The sequence below is a fragment of the Ciconia boyciana genome, chromosome 3 (assembly GCF_034638445.1).
Source record: "Ciconia boyciana chromosome 3, ASM3463844v1, whole genome shotgun sequence".
Lineage (NCBI taxonomy): Eukaryota > Metazoa > Chordata > Aves > Ciconiiformes > Ciconiidae > Ciconia > Ciconia boyciana.
Window position 1 is genome coordinate 1,457,017 of NC_132936.1, and position 27,367 is coordinate 1,484,383.

Here is a 27,367-nt window from a genome sequence, read left to right on the forward strand (position 1 = left end):
GGGTTAGGCTGGGCAGGGCAGGGTTAGTCCAGGCTGGGGTAGCCCGGGTAGGGTTTAGCCCGGGCAGGGTTTAGCCTGGGCAGGGCAGGGTTTAGCCCGGGCAGGGTTAGTCCAGGCTGGGGTAGCCCGGGTAGGGTTTAGCCCGGGCAGGGTTAGCCCGGGCAGGGTTAGGCTGGGCAGGGCAGGGTTAGTCCAGGCTGGGGTAGCCCGGGTAGGGTTTAGCCCGGGCAGGGTTAGGCTGGGCAGGGCAGGGTTAGTCCAGGCTGGGGTAGCCCGGGTAGGGTTTAGCCCGGGCAGGGTTTAGCCTGGGCAGGGCAGGGTTTAGCCCGGGCAGGTTTAGCCAGGGCCGGGCAGCCAGGGAAGGGAACCCCGGCCGGGGCGGGGGGTCCGTCGCTCCTCCGGCCCCGGGGCCCAGGCGGGGTTGGCCCGGGAGGGGCGCCGGGCCCGGGCCCCGGGGCGGCGGGGAGCCCAGCGCTGCACCGCCGGCGCCATCTGCCGGCACCGCCGCGGCGGGGACACGCGTGACACGGGGACGGCGGCACTGCAAACCCAGCCTGGCAGCGGGGCACCGGGTGACCGCGCCGTAGGGACCGGGGCACCGGGATGCCGGCACGGGGACCGCGGCGGGGGGACCACAGAGGCGCGGCGCGGGGAGCGCGGTCTGCGGGCACGGCGACATGGGGACGGTGGCACGGCGGCGGCGGGGCGGGCAGCACCGGGACGGGCAGCACCGGGACTGGCAGCACCGGGGCGGGCAGAAGGGCTGGGCCCCGAGGACGGGAGGGCGGGGCCATGGATGTGTGTGGGCGTGGTTAGAGGCTTCAGGGCGTGGTCATGCATCCCTATGGGCGCGGTTATACGATGTTGGGCGGGGCCATGCGCGCTTGTGGGCGTGGTTATAGGCTTCAGGGCGTGGTCATGCATCCCTATGGGCGAGGTTAGACGTTGCGGGGCGGGGTCGTGCATGCTTGTGGGCGTGGTTAGAGGCTGCGGGGCGTGGTCATGCATCCCTATGGGCGCGATTAGACGTTGTTGGGCGGGGCCATGCGCTTTGTGGGCGTGGTTAGAGGCTGCGGGGCGTGGTCATGCATTCCTATGGGCGGGGTTGGACGTTGCGGGGCGGGGCCACGCGTGCTTGTGGGCGTGGTTAGGCTCGGCGAGGCGGGGCGGCGCCGGTCGGGGGCGGAGCGGGGCTGGTCAGGGGGCGGGGCGGGCGGGGGCGTGGCCGCGCCGGCGGCGGCCCCGGTGCAGGGCGGGAGGCGGCGGCGGGGCCATGGCCTGGTCCCGGTACCAGCTGGGCCTGGCCGCCCTCATGCTGCTCACCGGCTCCATCAACACCTTGGCGGCCAAGTGAGTCCTCCCGGCGGCTGGGGGGGGGCCCGCAGCTCCGGGGCTGGGGGCCGGCGGCGGCCCCGGCCCACCTCGGGCCCGGGGCTGGGCCCACCGCCCTGCCCGGAGCCCTCAGGGCGGCCTGGCCCCGGCCCCCGCCCAGGCCCTGCGCTCTCCCCCGGGGGGGTTGGAGCCCGGACTTCAGGCCCCCGGTCCCCTCCTTCCATCCCAGCGTTGGTTCCCCCCCCCCCCCTCCAAGCTCCGGCGGTGTCAGACCCCGGGGTGGGCGTCGGGTCCCCTCGTGTGGCCTTGGGGACGGCTGCCCTCGGGCCTCCTCCCCGCGGCACCCCCAGCCCCGCGCAGGGCCTGGGGGCCCCCGGGGCTGCCCCGGGCCGGGCCACGGTCCAGGCTGAGCCCCAGGACCTGCCCTGTGCCCCCCCCGGGCAGCCCCTGGCGTGGGGGGCTGCGTTGCACTGCGGGGACACACACACACACAGGTCTGGGGTGTGGGGTGCCCCATAGGGACTGGGGGTGCTGCTGGCTGGGCCCCAGCTTCTGCGGAAGGGGGAGGAAGGGGGGGCTGCATGGCCAGGGGAGCAGGGGGTCCCCAGCCCTCTTGCGGGCGCTGCCGAGGCGTGCGGGTCTCCTGCCGTGGGTGCCGTGCCCGGCCCCGGGGTGCTGGGGAGGAGCCGTGCGAGTGCCCCCCAAAACCAGGCTCCCTGCGCCCGCTTCTGCACTCCAGCTCGCCCCAAAAGCCAGGCAGGGGCTGGATTGAGCCCCTTTCCGCAGAGAGCACCCTGGGGTGCTCCCGGCCCTCGCAGCGAGGATGAGGACGGTGTTCCCGAGAGCTGCCCGGGCAAGGCAGACCTGCCAGGCCGGCTCGTCCCAGCGCCACCGGGCAGATGCGTGGGCGTCAGCGGGGTTTCGCCGGGTGGTCGGGCTCCAACTGGCCCCGGTGTCCGCGGATGGGGAAACTGAGGCACAGAATCCCCGCGGCGCACGTGGGAGCGGGGCAGAGCAGAGCCGGGAGATGGCACTGAGCTCTCGGCCAGCTCATGAGTCCCGCCTGTGGCCCGACAAAAGCCTCTTGCGAAACACGGACCCGAGCTGGCCGGTGGCGGAGGGGCTGCGGTGTCAGCCGGGGCTGACTCACGCTGAAATCTTGCTGGCCTGGCTGAAAAGCCCCTCACCGAGCGGCAAGGCTGGGGATTGCCTCGGCCTCTGCTCGCGCCCCGTTTCCCCCAGCTCAGCAAGTCTGCGGTGCGGCCGCCGCTCGGCGTCAGCAAAAAGCAGCCGGAGAGGAGCTGGGTGCCTGCCTGCCTGTGTCGGGGTCCGCGGCCACGCTGGGGGTGCCCTGGGAGCAGGCTGGGGTCCCCTCCCCACGTGGCTGGTCCCCGAAGAGGGGAGATCCTCGCCGCAACGGGCCGTGGGGACCTGTGCCAGTGTTTAGCTAGCGTTGCCCTCCGTGCTGCTTGGAATACCCAAAAGAGGGGGTTTGTGCCCCGAAACCGTGGCTGGGGGGGGGAGCGGTGGTCCTGATCAAGCAAAGGTCCCTGCAATCCAGCGTCCTTTATGGGCCCTGTGTCCCTTAGCCCCCAAGTCTTCAAGGCCGGTGACACAGGGAGGAGGGAAGGGGTTGGGGCGACCCCCCACGATGCTGTCCTGGTCTCCCCGGCAGCGACGGGCGTGGGGACACCGGATCGCGGGGCTGTGCGACACGGTGGTGTCCGTTTCCCTGCCTGTCACTCAGGGCCGGGAGCCGGGCCAGGAGCTGCCGGCAGGTCGGGGCGGCCGCGGCGGTGTCTCCTTCCCCACGGATGTCCTGTCCCCAGAGCTGTCACCTCGGGACGCTGGTGGCCCAGAGGACAGCCCGGGGCTGGCTCTCGGGGTGTGCTCCAGCTCCCCGCAGCCTCCTGCTCTAACCATCGCCCTCTCCTCTGTCTCCTAGGTGGGCCGATAACTTCAGCACGGCCGGCTGCAGCGGGACGGAGGAGCATGGCTTCCAGCACCCCTTCCTGCAGGTGAGCCCCCCGCCCGGGGCAGGACGGGCCTTGCCGGCCGGGCCAGCCCCCCCTCCCCTCACCGACCTCTCTCGCAGGCCGTGGGCATGTTCCTGGGGGAATTTTCCTGCCTGGGGGTGTTTTACCTGCTGGTGTGGAGGGATCGGCAGAGGCCGGAGCCCAGCATGGCCCCGTCGCAGCCCTTCAGCCCACTGCTCTTCCTGCCCCCCGCCCTCTGCGACATGACTGGGACCAGCATCATGTACGTGGGTGAGTGCTGGGGACGGGGACGCCGCCTCCGTCCCCCCTCGCCCTGCGGGGACCTGGCTATCCCTGGGGCCAGACTTGGCTGTCGGGCTGCAGGACTCCACGGCGCATTCGGTTTTGGGGGAGGACGACCCCGAAGCCGGTTAGAGGGGTCTGAGCCGACCCTTCCCACCTGTGCAGCGAGTTGTGGCAGGGCTCAGTAAGCCCTGGGCCTCGGGGTTCCCGTGGAGCAGGGACATGGGGCTGCGTCTTGGCACGAGCCTCTCTGCTGCCAGCTCTAAGTGGGGGTGGAAGGGGACGGCGGCTGCCCCTTCCTCTTGTTAATCACTGATCTGCTCTTAATCACTGCAGCAGACCGTTAAGCAGAGGGGCGGTGGCGTTAGCCGGCTCCGGCAGCGTACGCGACTCACGGGTCCGTCTCTTCCTCACGCAGCCCTGAACATGACCAGCGCCTCCAGCTTCCAGATGCTGCGAGGATCCGTCATCATCTTCACCGGGCTCCTCTCCGTGGCCTTCCTGGGCCGCAAGCTGGAGCTGAGCCAGTGGCTGGGCATCCTGGTCACCATCGTGGGGCTGGTGGTGGTGGGGCTGGCTGACCTGCACAGCTCCCACGACCAGAAACACAAGCTCAGCGAGGTGATAACCGGTACGTGGTGGCCCTCGGGGGAGGTGGGATGGCCACGGTGGGGGGAAATGACTCCCCGCAGGGTGCGTGCCTGGCTCTCCGGGCATGGCTCTGCTGCGTCGCCTGTCCGGTGGGCAGGGAGATGGAGGCTCAGCCTCCCCTCCCGTCTCTCCCCTCCCGTCTCTCCCCTCCCATCTCTCCCCTCCCGTCTCTCCCCTCCCCGCAGGCGACCTGCTCATCGTCATGGCCCAGGTGATCGTCGCCATCCAGATGGTGCTGGAGGAGAAGTTTGTCTACAAGCACGACGTGCACCCGCTGCGGGCCGTCGGCACCGAAGGTCTGTCACGACATCGGCTGGGGAGGGGGACCGAGCGCTCGAGGGGTGCCGGATCCTGCAAACCCGGCCTGGGGAGGGCTGCTTTGTGCTGCTGTGGGGGTTTGGGTCCCACGGGGCAGGGAGGGGCGGGGGGGAGACAGGCTTGGAGCCAGCACCCGTCTGACACCCGCTGGCACCCAGGTTTCTTCGGCTTCATCATCCTGGCCCTGCTGCTGGTGCCCATGTACTACATCCCGGCGGGCAGCTTCAGCGGGAACCCTCGACGGACGCTGGAAGACGCCCTCGACGCCTTCTGCCAGATCGGCCACCGGCCCCTGATCGCCCTGGCCCTGCTTGGTAACATCAGCAGCATCGCCTTCTTCAACTTCGCCGGCATCAGCGTCACCAAGGAAATCAGTGCCACCACCCGCATGGTGCTGGACAGCCTCCGCACCCTCGTCATCTGGGCCGTCAGCCTGGCCGTGGGCTGGGAGACCTTCCACGGCCTGGAGATCTTGGGTTTTGGGGTGCTGCTGCTGGGTGCTGCTCTTTACAACGGCCTGCACCGGCCCCTGCTCGCCTGCTTGCCCTGGCACGTGGAAGAGGCCGGCGGGGCGGCCGAGCGGGAGGGCTTGCTGCGCGGGGAGAGCGCGGCCATCAACGGGGAGAGCTGAGCCCCGTGTCCGGCTTGGCCCTGGCGTTTATTTCCCCGGACCATCTCTCCCCCCCTCGTCAGGAGGGGATCGGCGTGCTGGTGGTGATACCGGCCACCGTCCCGCTGCCGTTTCCAGAAGAAACCTCTCCCCTGCCTCGCCGCGGGGGCTCCGGGGGGGGATGGCGAGGCTGTGCCTGCCCTTCCCGGGGGGGAGCTGACCCCCAGCCCCTGCCCAGGGGAGACTGAAGCCTCTGCCCCTGTTCCCAAGGGGCTCCGGGGGGTGGTGGGGCTGGGGTTGGGGCTGGCCCCGCTGTTCCCCAACCCGTGTCTCCCCCCAATAAAGCACATCTGCCTCGGCTCGCTCCCGGCGCCTCTGTGCCGGCCGTGGGGAGGGTGCTGGGGGTGACGTGGGGTCCCGGCGGGGCTGGGCTCTGGCCCTCAGGGGCCCTGCTGTCCCTGGCAGGGGGGCGGCTGCTGAGTTCCTGTCCCCCCCCCCCCAATCCCCGTGGCTGTGCAGGATGTGGTCCTCGGTGTCCCCAAGGGAAGGAGGGGACCCAGACCTTTTCACACGGGGTGGGGGAGAAGGCGGGGAGCCCCAGCCTCCTTGTGGGGAGCTCCCGCCGGCCCAGGTTTGGGGCGGGGGGCTAGGTCCCGGGCCCCCCCTCCAGCTTGGCTCCCCCCCCATGTCACGATATGTGATGTTCGTTCCCAGGCGCACACGGCTGCTTTTTGCAATGTTTATTTGCTTTTCTGGGGCGGGGGGGTACATCCCAAAGAGGCAGAGGACAGCAACAGTCGGGTTATTCGACTCTACCTTTATTTTCTGTTTGTCTGGGGCCCGCCGTAGGACCCCGGCAGCGGGCGGGGGGCAGCGGTGGCAGCGTTCGACCCCCTGGCGCGGGGGCATGGCGGCGGAGGGGGCTCGGTGGGGCACCGGCGGCAGCGGGGAGCACGGCGTGGCTACTCTCTGCCGGAGGAAGGATGGGAGGGGGTGAGCCGTGGTGTGGGGACCCCCCAGCCCTGCTGTGGGGATAAGGGGGGGGGGGGGGGTCCCCCCGACTCACATGGCATTTTGCTTGTAGTGCTGAAGCGCCTGCTCGGCCACGATCTCCATGAACCGGGGGTCGTCCCAGGAGATGTCCCCGGGTACGGTGAGGGACAGCGGCTCCGAATCGAAGAGCTGCACCGTCACCTGCGTGTCGGGGGGGGCCGAGGGGTCCTCGAGGTTGGGAGCTTTGGAGAGGACCTGGAGAGGGGGGAGACAAAGCGGGGAGAGCCCGGCTAGCCCCCGCGCCGGCCCCTCGCCCTGGCACCCGGCCCCGCGGCCGCCTATTGTGCCGAGAAGCGCCCGGTCGGGCGCACAATCGCCTCTTTCTCCCCCTGACCCACTTTCCGTGGCTGCCGGCCCTGCCGTGGCGGGGGGACGGTGGCGGAGGCGGGGGGCTGGAGCCCTCCGGCCGTGCCGCGGTGCCGGCAGGACTCACCGTGGTGACCTGGAGGAAGCCGTCGGTGCCTTGGCTGAGGTTGGCCAAACGCGAGACCCAGCCGAACTGGCGGTTGAGCTGGTCCAGGAGGCTGGTGGTGTTGAGCATCTCGGCTTGGAAGGCGCGGAGGAGGTCGTCGTAGCGGCGGGTGAAGCGTTCGGCCAGGCGCAGCGCGTCCTCCAACTGCTCCCGCAGCTGGCTCTGGGCAGGGTCCGTCTGCCAGCAGTCTGGGAGGGGGGTGGGGGGGCATCAGGGGGTGCCGGGGCTCACCCCGCTCCTCGTACGTGCCCCCCCTTGCACCCCACCGCGTCTCATCCCATCACCCCCAACCCCGGTGCGTGCCCCCCCTTGCACCCCACTGCGTCTCATCCCCCCAACCCCGGTGCGTGCCCCCCCTTGTACCCCACTGCATCTCATCCCGTCACCCCCAACCCCAGTGCGTGCCCCCCCTTGCACCCCACCGCATCTCATCCCGTCACCCCCAACCCCGGTGCGTGCCCCCCCTTGCACCCCACTGCATCTCATCACATCATCCCTGGTCCTGGTGCGTGCACCCCCTTGCACCCCACCACATCTCATCCCCCCAACCCCAGTGCATGCACCCCCTTGTACCCCACCGCATCTCATCCCATCACCCCCAACCCCGGTGCGTGCCCCCCTTGCACCCCACCGCGTCTCATCCCATCACCCCCAACCCCAGTGTGTGCCCCCCCTTGCACCCCACCGTGTCTCATCCCCCCAACGCCGGTGCGTGCACCCCTTGCACCCCACCGCGTCTCATCCCATCACCCCCAACCCCGGTGTGTGTCCCCCCTTGCACCCCACCGCGTCTCATCCCCCAACGCCGGTGCGTGCACCCCTTGCACCCCACCGCATCTCATCCCATCACCCCCAGCCCCGGTGTGTGCCCCCCCTTGCCCCCCACTGCATCTCATCACATCATCCCTGGTCCTGGTGCGTGCACCCCCTTGCACCCCACCACATCCCATCACCCCCAACCCCAGTGTGTGCCCCCTTGCACCCCACTGCATCTCATCCCCTACCCGTGTCCCTCCTGCCCTCCCTGCCCACGGTCCCTGCCCACGGTCCCCGTCCCACCCCCGGCTCACCCACGGAGAGGATCTCCCGGCACTTCTCGCACTCATCCCGCATCCGCAGGCAGCCGGCCGAGTTACGCCGGATCTCCCGACACACCATGCGCTCGTCGCTGAAGTTACGGGACTCTGCGGAGAGCCCAGCCCGGCCTCAGCACCCCGAAACACCACGGGGCGGGAGCGGTGCCGCAGACCCCCGACCGCGGGGCAGAGCTGCGGGGCTGGCCTCGGCCAACCCCCCAGGGTGCCGTAGGGAGACATAACAGTGCTTTTTCCGGGGAATTTGGACCCCCCCAGCTGTTTTTTTCCGAAGCAAAGCACTCCCTGCCAACCTCTGTTTCGAAACCGCCCTTTTCCCAGCCGCCCGAGCCGGGGCTGCGGTGGCAGACGGTGACGGCACCGGCAGCCGGGCTGCAACCGGTGCTGCCCACCCAAAACAAACACCTTCCCGGGGACGGCGGCGGCTTCGGCAGCCAAGATTTGGGAGGGGGGGTCAAAAAACCCAAAAACCCAGCCCAGCTCTGCAAACAGCGGAGCCTGTGATTGCGGGGCTCCCGTGGGGATTCTCTGATGTGTCGTAGTAGGGTTGAGCTCATCCTCTAAGTTAGTCACCCCCTAATAAGAAGGAAGGGGGGCGGGGGGGGGGGGGGTGATTGCTGGGAAGCCTGGCCGTAAACCTGCTGCTTCCAGCCAAATTGGGGAGCCCACGACACCCAGCCCGCAGCGAGCACCCTACCTGGGGCAAAGCCACCCAACGGGTGCTCCCAGCCGCCCTGCACCTCCTCCAGCATCCGCTGCGTCATCTCGAAGAGCGGCTGGAAGAGGTGGTGGAAGCCGTGGTGGGGATGCTGGAAGAAGGGATGCAGCTCCCGGGAAAACCTCTCGCTGCGCGGGGGGAAGCGGACGCGCTGGACGGGAGGGCGGAAAGCCTCGCGGAAACTGCCGAAGGGTGCTCGGAAGAAGGGATACATGCGGCCGTAGACCTGGGTGCTGTCCTGGAAGATGTCATCCACCCCATCCTCCAGCAACCCGAAACGTTCTTCCAGGTCCTCGAACTGCCGCTCCTGCCGCTGGTCCCGCTCCAGCAGCGAGTCGATGCGCTCGCCGTTCACCCAGATGGAGAAGGGCGAGGAATGGTTGAGGAATTCCTCCAGCTGCCGGGCAGGGGAGCAGGATCAGGCCAAAATTCCCCCCAGATACACCCCTCAGCGTCGCCGGGGGCTGCGGGACCGCTCACCTGCCGCCCCACCAGCCCCGAGCCGCTGTGGCACGTGCGGGAGTAGAAGCGCATGCAGGTGTGCTTGAGGCAGGGCTTGCACTCTTCCCAGAGGGCCAGCATCGTCTCGTTGCACACCTCCTGCTTCGCCGCCAGCTGCTGCTCCTTCTCCCGGGCTAGCTGCACCGCCTCCTGCAAGGCACCCGCATCCAGCCCCGAGGGCATCCCCCTGCTCCCCGGGCACGGGGATCCGGGGTACGGCATCCCCCCGAGCCCTTCGGCTGCACCCGGTCGGGCGCGGGGCTATCCCAGCCCGGCCAGGGGCTCCGGGTAGCAGGCTCAGAGCGACCACCCTCCTCATCCTCGCTCACCTCCTTCCTCCTCTTGGTCTCCTCCAGCGTGTGCAGGATGGCTTGGTGGTCCTTACTGGTCTTATCCATGAGGGTCTTCATCTGCTTCACCCCGTTGATGGCGTTTTCCACCTCCGTGTCGATGTATTTGCTGCCGGCTGCCGACATCTCTGGGGCGGGGGGAGGAAGAGCATCCCTCGGCCGGCTGCTCGAGCCCCGCCAGCGCACGCAAATATTTGCGGGTGCGCAGTCCCGTTCGCTCAATTCCAGTTCACAGAACTCAAGAAAAGTGACCCAAAATCTCGCCGGGGCTGGGGTCCTGTCTCCCTGCCCGCCACCCCCCCAATATTTGGGCAGCGCTGCCCCTGAGTCCCCGGCTGCCCCCCTTGTGCCGGGGCGGCCGTCGCGCTGTGCCGTCCCCGTCCGGCCGTCGCCAGAGCCGTGCCCATGCCGGCCCTCGGGGACGTCTGAGGGCAGGATCTTCCTTTCTAGCCCCCCCAAAAAGCATTCAGCCCCAACCCCGGGTCTGCAGCCCCCCCCCCCCCGGATGATGCTCTGTGCCCCTCCAGCCACCCGAGTGTCCCATCCCGTCCCGTCCCCGTGGGCACGGCGCTCCCCCACCCCACAGCCGGCCCATTTGCTCCCCCAGCCTGCAGGGAACGACACCCCCCAAATGAAAAGCTGTGCCCCCCCCAACCCGGTGGGTCCTGCATCCTCCCCACCCAGCGCTGCCCTGGGTGCCGCCCTGCCCCACGGCACCCACCCGGGCTGCCCCCACCCTGCAGCCCCCCCACTCACGCTTGAGCTCGCTGGGGGGGACGAGGGCCTGGCCCCCCTCCCAGGGGAGCAGGAGGCCGAGCAGCGAGAGCAGCAGCAGGGCCATGGTCCCGTCCTGGAGGCAGCTGCCTGTGCAGGCAGAGCGGGGGCTCAGGGCAGGATCCGGCCCCCCCAACCCTGGACACGGGGCTCTGAGTCAGCAGCGGGGACCAGCCCCCCCCCCGGGCACGATTTTGGGGACACAGAGATGGTTGAGCTAATGCCACGTTACCCGGGGGAGCCGGGGGCTGCAGCCCATCCCCGGGAGGGGGTCCCTGGGCAGTGGGGTCCCACTCAAAGCCCTGGCTGGGGGGGCCCGGGATGCGGAGCCCTGTGTCGTCCCCCCCCGCCCGCCTGCCTGCAGGACAAACAAGCCCCAGGCCCGGGGCCAGGCGAGGCGGGCGGCCAAGGCAGTGACCGGGCACGGATTTCCCCCCGCCACGGGAGCCAGCGCTGCCTTTCTTCTCCCCGGGCCCCCCCAGAGGGATGGAGAGGGGCTGGGGAGGGGGGGCTGCAAGGGGGGGGGCAAAGCTGGGACAGGGCTGGGCTCCTGCCAGCTGCAGGCAGGGATGGGCAGGGATAGGCACTGCCAGCAGGACCCCGGCCCCCCGAGAAGGGTGCCGCGGCTGAGGCACCCGGCGCTGGCACCCCCAGCTCAGCCCCCCCCAGGGTTGTGCAATACCCAGCCGCAGCGGGGCTACCAACCCCCCCAAAAAAAAAAAAAAGGCAAAAAAAGCTTGTACAGTGGCCCAGCGGCCGTGGGGCTCTGCCCCCCAGCAGCGCTGGCCCGGTGCCCCGCAGCACTGCAGCACCCATTGCAGCACCGGCTGCGGGCACCACTGCAGCCCCCGGCACTGCTGCCCCCCCAAGTGCTGCACCCCCAATACCCCCTCCCCAGCCCAGCCCAGCTCCATCCCGCCCGGCCCAGGGCATTGTGGGAAACTCCTGCCCGATGGGATGAGCATCCGCCCGCTGCATCGCCTCCCCCAGCAGAGCCCACCTGTGCCCCACAGCGGGTCCCCCACACCCAGGGGTGGCCGTGGCCCCCCCTTGGCTGACCCCCAGGCATGACCCCAAACCGAGGCCCCCACCCATCCCACCCCACTGCACCCCAGGGAAGGCAGGGGCACCCTGGAGGGGTCCCTGTGGGGAAGGGAAGGGAAGGGAAGGGAAGGGAAGGGAAGGGAAGGGAAGGGAAGGGAAGGGAAGGGAAGGGAAGGGAAGGGAAGGGAAGGGAAGGGAAGGGAAGGGAAGGGAAGGAAGGGAAGGGAAGGGAAGGGAAGGAAGGGAAGGGAAGGGAAGGGAAGGGAAGGGAAGGGAAGGGAAGGGAAGGGAAGGGAAGGGAAGGGAAGGAAGGGAAGGGAAGGGAAGGGAAGGGAAGGGAAGGGAAGGGAAGGGAAGGGAAGGGAAGGGAAGGGAAGGGAAGGGAAGGGAAGAAGGAGCCGTACCTGCGGTTGGCACCCCAGCCGACCTGGCGAGCTCCGCCGCGGCCGCCCGCCCCCGCCCGCCCCTATTTATCCGGCCGCGGCGCTGCGGGTCCGCCCCGCTCCGGCCCCGGAGCTTTCTGGAACCGGCGGGACCGGCCCCGGCCCGGCCCGCCCCCCGGTGCCCCCGCCCCCCGGTACGCAGCGCCCCGACGCCGCGGGGATGGGCGCGGTGCCGCTCGGCAGCGCCTCCCACATCCCCCCCCCCCTCCGCGGGTGGGCATCGCCCCCCCGTTTTGGGAGGCGAGGGGGGGGCGGTTTGCACCCTCCCCGGGGTCCCCAGGGCACCCAAAATCCGGGTGCTGCAATGTGGGGGGGTAAAACCCGGCCGGACGCTGCGCACCCCCAAACCACACCCGGGGACCCCCACTCCCCCTCCCCTGGGGGTGCTGCGGCTGGGGGGCGGGGGTGTGGTGCGAACGGGGCATCCCCTTCCCACTCGCGACCGCGTACCCAGCAGGGGCTGCGTGGGACCTCCCCTCCCCCAGACCTGCAACATCCCCCACTGCCACGGGGGAAACTGAGGCACGGCCCCCCCTCCTCCGCTCCCGGCCATGCCCCCCCCCTCCCACGCTCCCCCACGGCCCGAAACCGCAGCCTCCCCCCCCCTTCCCCGCTGCCCATTACGGCCCAGTGCAAAAATGCACCTGGAGGAACTGGGGGAACTGGTTGGGGCCCAGCAAGGGGCGGGGCACAGGGGCTGGGAAGCTGCGCCCCCCCCCGCCACGCCACGCCAGGAGGAGGGGGCAGCCCACGGCCCCGCGGGACAGAGCCCCCGCCTGGGGAGCGCTCCCCAGCCCGGCTGCAGCGCCCGCGCGGGACGGTGCCGGGTACGGGACTCGCGTGGGGGAGAGGGAGCCACGCGTGTGCTCCCGGGGCCGTGTGCGGGACACGCGTGGGCACGGGGGTGCACGCTCCATGTACGGGAGGCGTGGGTGCGTGTTCTCCCGGGGCCGTGTGCGGGACCCGCGTGGGCACGGGGGTGCAAGCTCTCCCGGGGCTATGGGTGGGACCTGGGGTGCACGCTGGCCCCAGACCCTAGGGCTGGGGGGGGGGGGTGTGTCTCTCTCCTCCGCCTCAATCCACGTCTCGGGAGCCCCACGGGGGGTGGGAGCTGGCCTGGGCCAGCGATGGCCGCGGGGAAGGTGGGGGCAGGCTCTGGGGGCGAGGGGGGGGCTGGTGCCCCCCTTTCCCAGGGCTTCACACCCCGCTCTGCTCCCCGCAGCCCCGCCGCACGTGGAAGAGGGGGACGTCTCCGTGGAAGAGGGGGACATCTCCGTGGAAGAGGGGGACATCTCCGTGGAAGAGGGGACATCTCCGTGGAAGAGGGGGACATCTCCGTGGAAGAGGGGGACGTCTCCGTGGAAGAGGGGGACGTCTCCGTGGAAGAGGGGACGTCTCCGTGGAAGAGGGGGACGTCTCTGTGGAAGAGGGGGACATCTCCGTGGAAGAGGGGGACATCTCCGTGGAAGAGGGGGACGTCTCCGTGGAAGAGGGGACGTCTCCGTGGAAGAGGGGGACGTCTCTGTGGAAGAGGGGGACATCTCCGTGGAAGAGGGGACATCTCCGTGGAAGAGGGGACATCTCCGTGGAAGAGGGGGACGTCTCCGGAGCAGCACCCATTATCGGCTGTGACCTTGCTGCCATCCTCCCCCTGAGAGAGGCCTGACCAACCTTCCTCTTCCTCCCCCAGCTTCCTCTTCCTCCCCAGGCACAGAGCAGCCTTGTAACCCTTTTGCTGCTGCTCCTGCCGGCGCTGGCACAGCCGGACATCCCTCGGTCCCACCGCAAGCCCCCGTGCCGTGGCGGTGGGAGGCGAAGGCGAGGGGCCGGCGGGGTGACACCCAGTTTCCTTCCTGGTTTTCGGGGCGATGGCCCGTTTCTGGAGCAGGAAGGACAAGCGGAAAGGGGACCTCCCCTCACCGCTGGCCTCGCGAGCGGCGGATTTGGGAACGCTCATCCAGGAGAGCAATCCCAAGCCCTGGGTGGAAGATGCCGTCCCCCGGCAGCCGGCGGTGGAGGACCCCGAGGAGGAGTTTGCCAGGTTCTGCTGGCTCCAGCGTCCCGGTAAAGGCTGGTGGCTGCGCAGGGCCCTGCGGTTGCAGTGGCACGTGGCACAGCTGAAAGATGGGAGCAAGCGGTGCCGGGCTTCCCGAGGAGCCGAGGAGAGCCGGCGTGCTGCCGGCACGCAGGCACAGGCTGCCGAGAGATGCGCCGAGCTGGAGAGGACAGCGGCGGGGCTGCCAGAGGAGCTGGGGACCTCCCGAAAAGCCACCCGAGGTGGGGAAGCCCAGCAGGAAGAGCCGGCGGCCTCGGTGAGGGCGGTCAACGTCTGCAGCACGGTCCCACACCTCGGTTGGGATGAGATTGTCGGGGGCGAAGCAGGGGATGGGGATGTGCTGAGGGGAGGTGGTGGCCACAGGGATGAGATGGGGCAAACTCAGCTCCTGGTCCAGGCAAGCGCCAGCGGGGATGAGGAGGGAAGGACCGTCGGCTCACCCCGGAGCCTGAGGTTGTGGGTGGGGGACAAGGATGGTGCCACCATCCCTCGAGGGGACGGGGACGGGCAGGTCTTTAACCCTCCATCAGCAGAGGAAAGGTCTGGGGAGGAGCGGAGGAGGCGAGTGTGGGAGAAGCTGCAGCGCCTGGGAGAAGACATGGGGAGGTGGGAAGGGAGGTCCACGAGAGACCTGGCGGGCAGGCTGATCGAGGTGATCCTGCAGACAGAATCCAGTACGTACCCTTTGGAGACGGGGAACGAGAGCGACCGGCAGGAGCAGGGGCAAGCGGGGGCGAGAGCCGGGGTGGGCAGCTTGGAGGAGGTGGGTGCTTTGGTGGACACCCGTGCGGACGTCACCACGGTGCGGCAGCATCTGCAGCTGCGGGCCCTTGCCACGTACCACGACATCCCCGTCTCCATCGCTGGGACCGTGTATGGGGACGATCAGCACCTCCCCGCCATGCCGGAGCCGTTTGGGAACGAGCAGAACTGGGAGGACTCTGATGATGACCTCTTGGAGCAGGGAAGTCCATCAGGTCTTCCTGTGCCCAAGGTGCTGGTCTCCACTCTCATGGTGGTCAAGGAGAGGAGCGAAGAGCAGTGGAGGGAGGAATTCCCGGACGTCTGGGCGCAATACGAGATGGACTGCGGGCTGGTGTCCGAGGAGGAGAAGGTGCATGGGGCACCGGTGCCCTTCCAATGGCAACCCCCATTTCCAGCAGACGTGGAAGATGAGGTGGCGAGGCTCCTGCAGGACCTGCTGGATAATGGCGTGGTGGTGGAGGGCACCTCTTCCTCCAACAGCCCTTTAAAACCCATCCGAAAGGCTGACGGGAAGACGTGGCGCCTGACGCTGAATTGCAAAGCCATCAACAGGGCCACCCCCATGGTGGTGGCTCCGGTGGTCCTGGACAGGACCAAGCTCATCTCAACCCTCAGCCCCGAGAGCAGGTATTTCTCGGTGGTGGATCTATCGAACTCCTCCTTCGCCGTCCCCTTGGCGGCACAGGCCAGAGCCAGGTTTGCCTTCACCTTCAGGGACCGGCAGTACCTCTTCACCCGCCTGCCCCAGGGCTTCCACAGCACCACCTCCATCGTGCACCGGCGGGTGGCTCAGATGTTGTCCCAGCTGGCCCAAGAAGACAAACCTTGGGTTTTTTCCTACGTCGATGACATCCTCATCACTGGGAAAAGCCAAAAGGAAACCAAAGCCCGAACGGGGAGAGTCCTGACGCTGATCCAAAAAACAGGCTTTAAAGCCAAGTTTGAGAAGGCGCAGCTCGTCCAGCCCAAGGTGGACTACCTGGGGATGACAGTCGGGGCCAAGGGACGTGAGATCCAGGCCAGCAAGCTGGAGGCCATCAGGAAAGCTCCCTGCCCACGGGATGTCCACAGCCTCCGCTCGCTGCTCGGGCAGTTTGGCTCCTTGCAGGATCACATCCCCAGCTACTGGGAGCTGGCCCAGCCGCTCCACCGCCTCACCACGGAGAAGGTCAGATGGGAATGGGGACCGGAGCAGGAGCAGGCGCTGAGCCGCCTGAAACACGCCGTCCTGGCAGCGCCCGCTCTGCGATTCCCCGATAAGTCCCAGCCCTTCGTTATCAGGTTAACGACCAGCGACGAGGCGGTGGGAGCCACCTTGCTGCAGGAGGACGAAGGGGGCCAGCTGGTCCCGGTGGGACACAGCTCCCGCATCCTGAAGGTCTCCTTCCCACCACAGGAGAAGGGGTGCCTGGCAGCGGTCTGGGCCGTGCAGGCGTTCGAGACCCTCGTGGGGTCGGCCCCCATCCTTATCCAGATGCCCCATTCCCCTTGGAAGTATCTCCTATGGGGCGAAGCGTTGGGGTCCTGCAGGACGAACCCGCACCCGGCGCGGTGGACTCTGCTGCTGGTGAACGGCGGGGAGAAGGCAAGGGGACCCCAGCCTGAGTGGGGACACCCCCCCGGCACCCCGGTCCCCACCGCTCCCCTCCTACGGCTGCTGCCCTCCCACGTCCCCAAGGCCGACGTGTGGTTCACGGCCAGCGAGAAGGTTTGCTCCGTCGGCTTTGCCGCGGTCAACCTGGAGGAGCGGTGGCTGCTGGGGGTGGCCGAGGGTGGCTCGGTGCTGGGTGCGGAGCTGGTGGCTCTCGGGCAGCTCCTGAGCCGTCACCGATGCTCCTCGCCCCTCTATTTGTACACTGGCTGCTGGTCCTTGGTGGAAAGGTTGCAAAGCCAGACGGGCGGGCAGGAGCGGGGGCCGTGGGCGAGGGGGCCGTGGGCGAGCATCCTGCGGTGGGTCCACGCCAACCCAGGGATGCTGCGCGTCAGGTACGTGGGAGGGAATGGGAGCGAGGAGGACCTGGAGGAGAGGGAGCGGAGCCAAGAAGCGGGCAGGAGGGCCAGGGAGATGTCTGGCAGGGCCGCGGGCAGCCAGCAAATCTGGGAGCCTTCGAAGCACGAGAAGCAAGAAATAATCGCCCAGTGTCACAGCTGGTTGCACGAGGGGGTGGAGGGCACCCTGGCAAGGGTGCGGCAGGTCGCGCCCTGGGAAGGTGACGCGGGGCAAGTGGTCCGTTGGGTGCAGAACTGCCTGGAGTGTGCCGCAGGCGGGGACGGAGCTGGCAAGGTGCTGCCCCAGCGGGTAGAGGGGCCGTGGTCGCGGCTCCAGCTGGGCCACGTCGACGGCCTCCCCGAAACCGAGGAGGGGTACCGCTCCCTCTTGGTGGTGGAGGATGAGTTTTCGGGGTGGGTGGAAGCCTTCCCGATGCGGGAGAGGACGGCGGAGGAGACGGCCGAGGTGCTCTCCAGGGAGGTGTTGGCACGGTACGGGACCCCTCGTGCCATCCGTTTGCCGCGTGTGCCACGCTTTTTCCGGGACGCCACGCGGCTGGCGATTGCGACGGTGACACCCGGCACGGAGCTCCCGTGGGACATCCCGCAGCCCAGCCCGGTGGGACCGGCCACGGCAGCCCTGCAGCGGCTGGCCCGGAGGGCCGGCAAGGAGTGGGCGAAGATGCTCCCCTTGCTGCTGGCGGGGCTCAGATCCGTACGGGCGCAGGGAGCGGTGCTAACCCCCTACCAAATTATTTTTGCCTTCCCCTTGGAGATGCGGTGGGGATGCGAGGCGGGGGGCTGCCCCCAGGACAACCTCCTCCCCTGGCTCAGCCGGCTGCAGGAGGACGGGGCCGGCTACAAGCACCGGATGGAAGCCACGCTGCTGTGGGGCTGCCCGGAGGGGGACGCTCCGTGGCCGTAGCCCCCCCGAGTCCTCCCCGAGATTGCTGACTCTGTGTGTTGTGTATCGTGGTGCGGGGAGAAAACGGGTGTCCCGGGCTCGCTGGGGGGCTTGGAGGCAGGATGGGGAGATCTTAGGCAGGATGGGGAGCTTTTAGGAGCTCTTAGGCAGGATGGGGAGATCTTAGGCAGGATGGGGAGATTTTAGGCAGGATGGGGAGCTTTTAGGAGCTTTTAGGCAGGATGGGGAGATTTTAGGCAGGATGGGGACCTTTTAGGCAGGATAGGGAGCTTTTAGGAGCTTTTAGGCAGGATGGGGAGATTTTAGGCAGGATGGGGACCTTTTAGGCAGGATAGGGAGCTTTTAGGAGCTTTTAGGCAGGACTGGGGAGCTTTTAGGCAGGATAGGGAGCTTTTAGGAGCTTTTAGGCAGGACTGGGGAGATTTTAGGCAGGATGGGAGCTTTTAGGCAGGATGGGGAGCTTTTAGGCAGGACTAGGGAGCTTTTAGGCAGGATGGGGAGCTTTTAGGAGCTTTTAGGCAGGACTAGGGAGCTTTTAGGCAGGATGGGAGATTTTAGGCAGGATAGGGAGCTTTTAGGAGCTTTTAGGCAGGACTGGGGAGATTTTAGGAGCTTTTAGGCAAGACTGGGGAGCTTTTAGGCAGGATGGGAGATTTTAGGCAGGATAGGAAGCTTTTAGGAGCTTTTAGGCAGGACTGGGGACCTTTTAGACAGGATGGGGACCTTTTAGGCCGGACTAAGCGATGCGCGACCGCTTCTTGCTATGGTGTTCAAGTGCAGGGAGGGAAGACTTGGTGGGTATACTGGTTTTGACTGGGATGGAGTTGGTCTCTTTCATAGCATCCAGCACGGTGCTGGGCTCTCCAGCTGCGGCCCCAGCAGCGCTGGGAGCACTGGGGTGGTGTTGCCATCCCCAGTCCTGCGGGGCTTGGGGAAGCTGAGCCAGCTTTTGCTCGGGACTGGGGGAGATGGCGAGCGATGGCCTTTGCATCGTGTGCTTTGATTTCTTTATTTTCCTTCCCTCTTTTTGCACTTCTCTTTCATTTATTAAACAATTTTTCTCTCGACCCGCAAGCTCTCTTGCTTTTTCTCTCCCTTTCTGTACTGGGTTTGGCTGGGATAGAGTTAAATTCTCCGTAGCAGCTGGCGGTTTGGATTTGGGCTGAGGACAGAGGGATGCCGGAGTTATCGCAGTGCTTGCACAGCGTCAAGGCCTTTTCTGCTTCTCCCCCTCCGCTGCCTGTGGGAGTTCACCCACGACCCTGGGGAATCACATCTGGAGGCTCAGCAGCCTTTGGGAGCGGTGGAGGAGGAGAGAGGAGCCACTGGTGCCCAGCACCGAGTCTCAACCCCCGTTGGAGACCTCCAGGTGATCTCCTGATGCTCCTCATGGTCTTCAAAGGGTTGCGGATCCGTATCCTTCTCCACCTCTCCTGATGCTTCTCAGGTCGTAGCTCTCCGAGCCCCTCTGCTACTTAAAATCATAGAAATCCTAGAATTATTTAGGTTGGAAAAGACCCTTAAGATTATCGAGCCCAACCATTAAGCCAAATGATGAAGGCAATGGAGGGCGACCACAAGCCCCGTGGGTGCACAGGCCCTGGGAACCCCAAGCTCTGGTCCCTAAGGTGGTCGAAGCCAGAGGAGCAGCGAGGTGGGAGCTGTGGGCTCACCTGAGGACCCCCAAACCAAGAGCTGCACTTGACGGCAAGATCCGGGGGCCGGCAGGTAGCCCAGGGACCGGTAGCCCAGGGATTTATGGCAGGGACCCATCTGCCACCCCAGCAGAAGTATATTTAGCGCTTCTGCGGTGAGCCGGCAGCCCAAACGCTGAGTCAGCACGGACAGAAGAGAGCAGCCCCGCCGCTGATGTAGCACCAGCATTTAGCCGGCTGGTAAATCCCGTAGCAAGGCGGCGGTTAAAATAGCTGCAGCCAAAGGAAGCCGGGCTCGGCCGAGTTGGACATCTCTGGATGGGCTCCACCAGCCGTGAGTCATCAGGGACGGCCGGAACGGGCTGAGGAAGAGCAGCAAACTGCAGCTGCTGAGGATGAGGATGGTGGGAAGAAGACCCCGGTTGCTGGTGAGCATCCTCCGGCAGCTCGTGGTGAACCCCGAAAAGACGCCGTGGGCTGGGGTATCGAAGGACACAACCGCTGCAAGAGCATCGCTTGTGGGGCTCTGGCGATTAAAAAATTATCGTGAGAGGTGTTGGCGCGTTCTCCGGTACGACGTGGCTGGGGAAAGCTCGCGGAAGCAGCGGAGAGACCCCAAAAATGCTCCCAGAAATGGCCGGGGGGGCGAGGGGGAGGCTCTGGGACCCAAAAACATGGGATGGGGATGTCCAGGAGCCCCGTCCGAGGGAGGAGGGGCAGGCAGGCGCTGCTCCGGGGAATGTTAGAGAAAATCAGCTAATCTAACCCAGATGAGAGGGGCAGGCCTGGGCTGGAGACCCCCCCCGGTGTCCCGGCGGTGACCAGGGACCCTGGGAGGAGGAGGGAGGCCGTGCAGGGAGGAAGGCTGACCCGGACCCCGGCCGGGTCTCGGCAGAGGACAGCAGCAGCCCAACACAAAAGCCTCGGTGGGGAGGGGGGGGTCCGGCAAGGAACACCCCGCCCCCCCCAAATGTCCCCAACCCACAGGGGACCCCTGTCCCATGTCCCTGGACTGGGACCACCGCTGCAAACCAGAAGCCGGGAGTAAAACTACAGCACCCTGGGTCCCAGGCAGGACCCCAGACCCCAAACCACAGCACCCCACGTCCCTGACCCACATCCGGGGGCCCAGAGCAGGACCCCAGACCCATCTCCCCATCTCCCCATGTCCCTGACCCACATCCAGGGGCCATAACCAGGACCCCAGACCCATCTCCCCATCTCCCCACATCCCTGATCCAGATCCAAGGGCCATACCCTGGACCCCAGACCCATCTCCCCATATCCCTGACCCACATCCAGGCACCAGACCCCAGACCCATCTCCCCATCTCCCCGTGTCCCTGACCCACATCCAGGGGCCATAACCAGGACCCCAGACCCATCTCCCCATCTCCCCGTGTCCCTGACCCACATCCAGGGGCCATAACCAGGACCCCAGACCCATCTCCCCATCTCCCCCCATCCCTGGTCCAGATCCAAGGGCCATACCCTGGACCCCAGACCCATCTCCCCATATGCCTGACCCACATCCAGGCGCCAGACCCCAGACCCATCTCCCCATCTCCCCGTGTCCCTGACCCACATCCAGGGGCCATAACCAGGACCCCAGACCCATCTCCCCATCTCCCCGTGTCCCTGATCCAGATCCAAGGGCCATACCCTGGACCCCAGACCCATCTCCCCATCTCCCCACATCCCTGATCCAGATCCAAGGGCCATACCCTGGACCCCAGACCCATCTCCCCATATCCCTGACCCACATCCAGGCGCCAGACCCCAGACCCATCTCCCCATCTCCCCGTGTCCCTGACCCACATCCAGGGGCCATAACCAGGACCCCAGACCCAGCTCCCCATCTCCCCACATCCCTGATCCAGATCCAAGGGCCATACCCTGGACCCCAGACCCATCTCCCCATATCCCTGACCCACATCCAGGCGCCAGACCCCAGACCCATCTCCCCGTGTCCCTGACCCACATCCAGGGGCCATACCCAGGACCCCAGACCCAGCTCCCCATCTCCCCACATCCCTGATCCAGATCCAAGGGCCATACCCTGGACCCCAGACCCATCTCCCCATATCCCTGACCCACATCCAGGCGCCAGACCCCAGACCCATCTCCCCATCTCCCCGTGTCCCTGACCCACATCCAGGGGCCATACCCAGGACCCCAGACCCATCTCCCCATATCCCTGACCCAGGTGCATATGCCCAAACCCCCGACCTCCCGTCCTGGCTCCAGCCCCTCATCTCCCTGAGCCAGACTCCCAGGACCCCCCTTCCCAGACCAGGACCCCCTTCCCCAGACCCCAGGCCCCCCCCAGCCAGGGCTGAGCGAGGCCAGCAGAGCACAGCACGGCACAGCATGGCACGGCACGGTGTCGGTCGGACATTTGTTAGTCATTAGGGCTGGAGGGAAGGAGGGCGGGCGCAGGACCAGCCTTTCTTCTCCAGCACATATCCCAACGCCTCGCCTTTCGGTGGCTGGCGTCCAGCCTGCCCGGGGCTCTGCCGTCACCCGTCACCCGTCCCCATCCCGTGTGGGCAGAGGCCATGGGTGAGCGGACGGCCGTGGGGATGCTCCACCACCGTGGTTGCTTTTGAAGGCTCCCCGGGAAGTTTTGGGAGCGGGGGGCCAGCGGGGGGGGGGAGCAGTCCCGGCCATGCTGGCCGCTCGCTGACGCTCGCCGGGAAGAGACGTGCCGGGGCGGATGCGGGAACCGGGGCGGTGAGGCCTGGGTCGGTGCAGGATTGCACCCACCGCCCCCCAGCTCGGGGGCTATGAGAGGTGAGTGGGGGGCAACCCCCGGGGGGGGTTGGAGCTGTGGGGAGAGGAGTGGGGCCGGTGGCACGGGGGACAGGAGGGTACGGCCGTGCCGGAGCGGGTATCGGAGCTGGGGGGCAGCCAGCACTGGGTGGATGGACCCCCCGAATCCCACCGCATCCCTGCTCCCCACGGGCAGCATCTCCCCACGGCTGGGGGCTGAGCCGGTGTCAGGCACGGCCAGGGACCCCCCGCACCGGTGTGGGGGGCAAGAGGGGCTGGGGAGGGGGGGTTCCAGCAGCAGTGCTTTCCCCCGCTTGCTCGGAGCCCATCACTTGTTGACTCCATGGGGCAGAAAAGCACAATTTGGGGCAGCCAAAAAGCGAAGGGCCATGCCAGGGAGGACGGAGGGAACCGTCGCTGTCCCCAGCCCAGCGAGCCCCCCCGCTTCTGCCTCCCACCCGCCTTTGCGTGGGGGAGGCCGGGCTGTATAAAGCAGGGGATGCCGGTGCCGCGGTCACTCCGGCTCTGCCTGCAGCCCCCCTGCGGCACCCCCGGCTGGAAACCCTCCTTCTGCCAGCAAGCAGGTCGGGGAGGCCCCGGGCAGGGGGTGGCTGGGCTGGCGGGGGGCTGCGGGGGGCTCTCGGGCACGGCACAGCTCCCGGGGAGATTTGGGGAGCCAGGGAGGGAGGCACCGTCCCCCTGCCCCAAGGCACCTTTGGGTTCGGGTACCGGCGCTGAGCGCATCCCCTGTGGGTGGGATCCAGCCCGTGGTGTTTCCCACCCTGCGGGAGCACCCCAACTTGCCCCCCGCCGCGATGGGGGTCCAGGCTGGGTGCCGGCTGGGGCGGCAGGTGGTCTTTCTTTGCTCCCACGGTTTTTGCAAGAAGGGGCTGGGAAGCCACGAAGCCCCTCGGGGCTGGGAGCCAGGAGCCGTCAGCTTCTCCGTCACCCACTTGTTGGCCCGATTCAACCGAATTTCCCCAGATTTATGGTCTCAAAGTGCAAAGGTCCCAGCCGAGTCCCGTCGAAGCAGGTGGTGGAGCGGGGACGTGTCCCCACCGGCTGGTGCCACCGGGCTTTGGCCAGCTGAGGGTGGCAGCGATGGCTCCTATGTGGCTTCCCAGCTTTTCGCCGGGGACACCGGGTTACGGCGAGGGTCAGCAGGCGTCCCCGGGGACCGCCGGCATCCTCGGGGCCGGGAGCGGGAGAGTGCATGCAGCTCAGGTCCCTCCTGTGTTGGCTTTCAGAAGACGAGCCGGTGGGAGGAGAGGAAGAGGAGATGCCGACCTTCAGCTACCGACTGAGCGGTAAGGACATCCCCCGGGGCGGGCAGGGGCTGCGGCAGGGCCTGATCCTTTCCTCTCTGCGCTCAGGCAGGACACGGACCAGCTGCAGCCGGTGCCGGAAGAACCTCTCCCTCCAGACGGCCGTCAAAGTCCTCTACGTCTTCTCCATCCTCCTCATCGTGGCCGTGACCGTGCTGGCTGCCTTGGGTGAGCACGGGCAGGGTTGGGAGGTCCGGCTCCTGCCTTCCCTCCTGCCCTCCTCGGGGCAGCCCCTCGGGGATACCGGGGGTCCCCCAAAGCACCTTTCAGCACCCAGGCATGGAGAGGAGCATCCACCTTGCCCTGACCTGTTCCTGGGATGCATGCGGGACCCTGTGCGTGATGCCACCTCGCCGGGGGATGGCTTTAACCCCGTGGGGACCTCAGGAACCACCCTGGAGCCCAGAGGTTGCCACCCCATCACCTTCACGGGCAAGAAACAGCCTCCCAGGCTCAGGGGAGGGACGGCGTGCTCCCCGAGGCTGGATCCCTGGAGATGTTCTGTAGACCTTAGCCAAGCCCTGAACCCAAAAGCCCCTTGGTACACCCGCCCCGTGGAGCCAGCACCCACCAGCCACCCAGCCTGACTCTTCAAGCCCTGGCCACCCTCCTCGCCAGGGAAGGAGCCCAGAGGAAAGGCGTGGAGGACGATCACGTCCCAGCGCCTGCCCGCTTCCCCTGACCCCCCACCTTTCCTCCGCAGTGTTCAAGAAAGTCAACTCCATCTCCAATGACATCAGCTCAGCCCAAACTTATTACGAGAAGAAGATCATATCCATCCAGGAGGATCTCCAGGGGTTGGGTGAGTGGCTTGCACCTGGGCCTGGAGGTCTTCTCCAGGCTTTGGCGCGGCGCGTCCCTCCAGCTGAGAGGACCTCGGCTGCTCGGTGCTGCCAGCCAGGGGCTGAAGCATCTCCACTTTTCAGGTCCTGGAGCTCCCTCGGAGCCAAAACCCCCCTTACCTCCCAGGATTTCGGGGAGGGATGACTGTATGACCCCAAGGGTGGTGGTGGTGGTGTTGGGCTTTTTGGGGACCTTGCTGCACAGAGGTGGCAGGAGCAGGATGAGGGTGGGAGCTGGTGCAGGCTGGTGGCATCAGGGTTGTCCCAGCCATGGCTCTGCGGTGCCCGTCTCCAGGATCTGCAGGGATGGACCATGGTGAAGGTCCTTCCTCCGCTCTGGTCCTCAGCGGGAGGGTCTCCAGGCCCAGTGAGGGATGGGGTGGGGTAACAGACCCCTCTTCCCTTCGTTCAGATGAGAAGACCTCGGGGAACTGCTCCCTGTGCCACGAGACGGGACAGCTGGGCCAGGAGATCACCAAGCTGCAGGGCGAGCTGGAGGAGATCCAGAAGATGCTTTTGGTTCAAGAAATCCTGCTCGATCGGACCTCCCAGACCCACGACCAGCTCTCGTCCACCAGCAACAAGATCACCAGCGAGGTGGACAACTGCTCCTTCTCCATCCGGCAGGTCAATGAAAGCTTGGGGCAGTTCCTGGCCCTGGTTGGGGGCTGGCAGGTGGTCACCTCCCAGCTAGACAACTCTCTCAAGGGCTTGGCCCAGGAGCGCTACGATGTCCGAGCAGCCATGCAGCAGATGAACTTCACCCTGGGGCAAACCTCCGACTGGATCCAGGTCATTCAGAGGAAGACGGACGAGGAGATGCTGACGCTGCAGAAGATCATCACCGAGTGGCAGAACTACACCCGCCTCTTCAGCGGGCTGCGGGCCACCTCCTCCAAGACCAGCGAGCTGGTGAAGAGCATCCAAGGCAGCGTTGGCGCGGCAGCTCGGCAGGTCGGCCAGAACTCGGAGAGCATGCATGACCTGGTGCTGCAGGTGATGGGGCTGCAGCTGCAGCTGGACAACATCTCCTCCTTCCTGGATGACCACGAGGAGAACATGAACGACTTGCGCTACCACAACAGGTACACGCAGAACCGCACGGCCGAGCGCTTTGAGACCCTGGAAGGCCGCATGACCTCCCACGAGATCGAGATCAGCACCATCTTCGCCAACATCAACGCCACCGACAGCCACGTCCACAGCATGCTGCGCTACCTGGATGACGTGCGGCTCTCCTGCACCCTGGGCTTCCACACCCACGCCGAGGAGCTCTACTACCTGAACAAGTCCCTCAGCCTGGTCCAGGGCACCACGGACCTGCTGCGGGAGCGTTACAGCCTGCTCAGCGCGCGGCTGGACTTTGACATCCGCAACCTGTCCATGGTCATGGAGGAGATGAAGGTAGTGGACGTCCGGCATGGGGAGATGCTGAAAAACATCACCATCTTACGAGGTGAGGTGCATCCCGGTGGGCACAGCCTAAGCCCTGCCCGGGGACGGGTTGGGGCCAGGCGCGTTGGGTAGGTAATTTTGGGGGCTGTTTCTTCTGTTGGCTGAGCATGCTGGGATCTGGGCTCCTTGGGAGCATCCTTGCACCATGGAGGACCCAAACCACCGTTGCTGAGGTCAAGGCGGTGTTGGGATGCACACAAAGGCACCCAGACGCTTGCCCATGGATGCAGAGGTGTCCCGGGGATGGAGCTGCGTGGAGAGGGCATGGCTGCCCCTGGATGAGGGTACCCAAAGCTTTCCCCGGTGGCTCGGGTGGCCTGGGGACATCCCCATCCACCCAGGGGAGCAGCGGGGCTGTCCCTGCTCCACGGAGCCCACGGGCACCCCGGCAGCTTCCCGCTCCGCCGTGGACCACCCAGCCTGGAGCCATATGGCAACCACATCTGCATCGTTACAGGGCTGCCCTAGTTAGCGAGCCTGGACCGTTTGGATCTGGTTTTAGGGGGAACCCTATGGTGGCCCCCCATGGCACCGTGCCCCTGGGCAACGCCAATTGCCCTCGGAGCCCAGAGCAAGGGCTGCAGGGCTTGGGGAGCCAGGCTCAGCTGATCCCGGTCTTAGCGAGGGCTGCAGGGCTGGGACATCCCGAAACCGCTGGGCATCTCCCTCTCTCCCCGCTTCGGGGTGCTGCCCCCCCCCCTTTCTTCCTATTCACCCCCTCCTCTCCCCCCAGGTGTGCCGGGTCTCCCGGGCCCCCGCGGCATCAAGGGCGACGTGGGCGTCAAGGGCCCCCCAGGAAGCCAAGGAGAAAAGGGCGACGTGGGCAGCCTGGGCTCGCCGGGCCCCCAGGGACCCCCCGGCCCCCCAGGACCCCCTGGTCCCCAGGGCGAAAGGGGACCCCTGGGCTTGAAAGGCTTCCCCGGCCTCAAAGGCGCCAAGGGCAGCTTCGGGCAATCCGGCTCCCGGGGACAGGGGGGACCCAAGGGAGACCCCGGCCCCCTGGGGCCAGCTGGGGTGCCGGGGCCAGCGGGACCCCCCGGCTTGCAGGGCAAACCGGGACTCCCCGGGACCCCCGGGGCCGTGGGCCAGGCCGGCCCGATGGGGCCCAAGGGAGACCCCGGTTTGCGAGGCCCCCCGGGGCTGCCGGGGCCCCCCGGCCCCCCAGGACAGTAACCCAGCCTGCTGCCGGCCAGGGCACGACGGCAACGGAGCCGGCATGGGGACAGGGGGGGTCCCCACCCCCACCCCCCGGACCCCCAGAGCATCCCCCGCAGGGGTGTGAGGCAGAGCCTCGCAGGACAGGGGGGGCAGAGGGGTCCCGGCCCCCCCCGGTGCGAGGGTCCGAGGCTGGTCCCCGGCTCTCAGGGATGCTGCCGGCTCCGGGCTCTGGGCTCGGCCATCCCCAGCCCCGGGGTGGGGGTCCCCGCAGGACGGGGTGCAGCTGGTTTGTGCCCTTTCCCCCTCCCTGGCCGCCTCCGTGTCCCCCCCTCGGAACGCCGCGCCGTGTCCCCAATGTACTCCGGGCACAATAAAGCTGTATGGGGACAGGCGGCTCCTGCGTCGGGGACACCGGGGCGGGGGGACGGGGGTGCAGAGGGGGAGCACCCACGGCCGGACCGCTGCTGGTGGTGGGGTGCAAGCGGTGGGGGAAAGCGCGTTGCACCCGCATGTGCATGGGGGAGCGAGCAAGAGTGAGCGTGCACGGGTGAGCGCGCGTGCGAGAGGACACGCACACGCACGCACGTATAGGCAACGCATGCAGAGGGTGCCCGTAGATGTGCGCACACGTGTGCGTGCAGGCGTGCGCAAGCGTGCGCGTGTGCCGTGTGAGAGGTGCTCTCCGACGAGGATCCCCACCTCGTCCGCCGGCAGAGCCCCTTCCCGCCTCACCACAGCCACGCTCCCCCCGGCAGGGACCCCCACGGGACCCCCGTGCCCTTGGCAG

The 27,367-nt window shown here is 67.4% G+C and overlaps 3 protein-coding genes across 8 annotated transcripts; 2 read left to right on the forward strand and 1 right to left on the reverse strand.

Annotated features, from left to right (window-relative positions):
- The first annotated feature begins 1,218 nt into the window (after window positions 1–1,218).
- Window positions 1,219–5,548, forward strand: SLC35F6 (solute carrier family 35 member F6). Its single transcript, XM_072858150.1, has 6 exons — window positions 1,219–1,350; window positions 3,278–3,350; window positions 3,428–3,599; window positions 4,030–4,242; window positions 4,448–4,558; window positions 4,739–5,548. The coding sequence occupies exons 1-6, from the start codon at window positions 1,274–1,276 to the stop codon at window positions 5,209–5,211; spliced, it is 1,119 nt and encodes a 372-aa protein (XP_072714251.1). The 5' UTR covers window positions 1,219–1,273; the 3' UTR covers window positions 5,212–5,548.
- Window positions 5,549–5,987: 439 nt separating this feature from the next.
- CLU (clusterin) lies at window positions 5,988–11,658 on the reverse strand. Of its 2 annotated transcripts, none has more exons than XM_072858148.1 (9): window positions 11,601–11,658; window positions 10,135–10,242; window positions 9,358–9,506; window positions 9,008–9,178; window positions 8,507–8,924; window positions 7,786–7,899; window positions 6,677–6,903; window positions 6,257–6,438; window positions 5,988–6,159 (listed from the first exon to the last, which is right to left on the reverse strand). In XM_072858148.1, the coding sequence occupies exons 2-9, from the start codon at window positions 10,217–10,219 to the stop codon at window positions 6,153–6,155; spliced, it is 1,353 nt and encodes a 450-aa protein (XP_072714249.1). In that variant the 5' UTR covers window positions 10,220–10,242; window positions 11,601–11,658; the 3' UTR covers window positions 5,988–6,152. The 2 variants fall into 2 exon arrangements, with proteins under 2 accessions (XP_072714249.1, XP_072714250.1); XM_072858149.1 differs by having other exon boundaries at window positions 10,135–10,290; window positions 11,601–11,640.
- Window positions 11,659–21,453: 9,795 nt separating this feature from the next.
- SCARA3 (scavenger receptor class A member 3) lies at window positions 21,454–26,966 on the forward strand. 5 transcript variants are annotated; one of them, XM_072858153.1, is made up of 6 exons: window positions 21,454–21,821; window positions 23,048–23,107; window positions 23,174–23,293; window positions 23,829–23,927; window positions 24,380–25,423; window positions 26,156–26,966. In XM_072858153.1, exons 1-6 carry the CDS (start codon window positions 21,815–21,817, stop codon window positions 26,593–26,595), a joined length of 1,770 nt encoding a protein of 589 aa, XP_072714254.1. In that variant the 5' UTR covers window positions 21,454–21,814; the 3' UTR covers window positions 26,596–26,966. The 5 variants fall into 5 exon arrangements, with proteins under 5 accessions (XP_072714254.1, XP_072714252.1, XP_072714256.1 ...); XM_072858154.1 differs by having other exon boundaries at window positions 21,480–21,590; XM_072858151.1 differs by having other exon boundaries at window positions 23,048–23,293.
- Window positions 26,967–27,367: the final 401 nt, after the last annotated feature.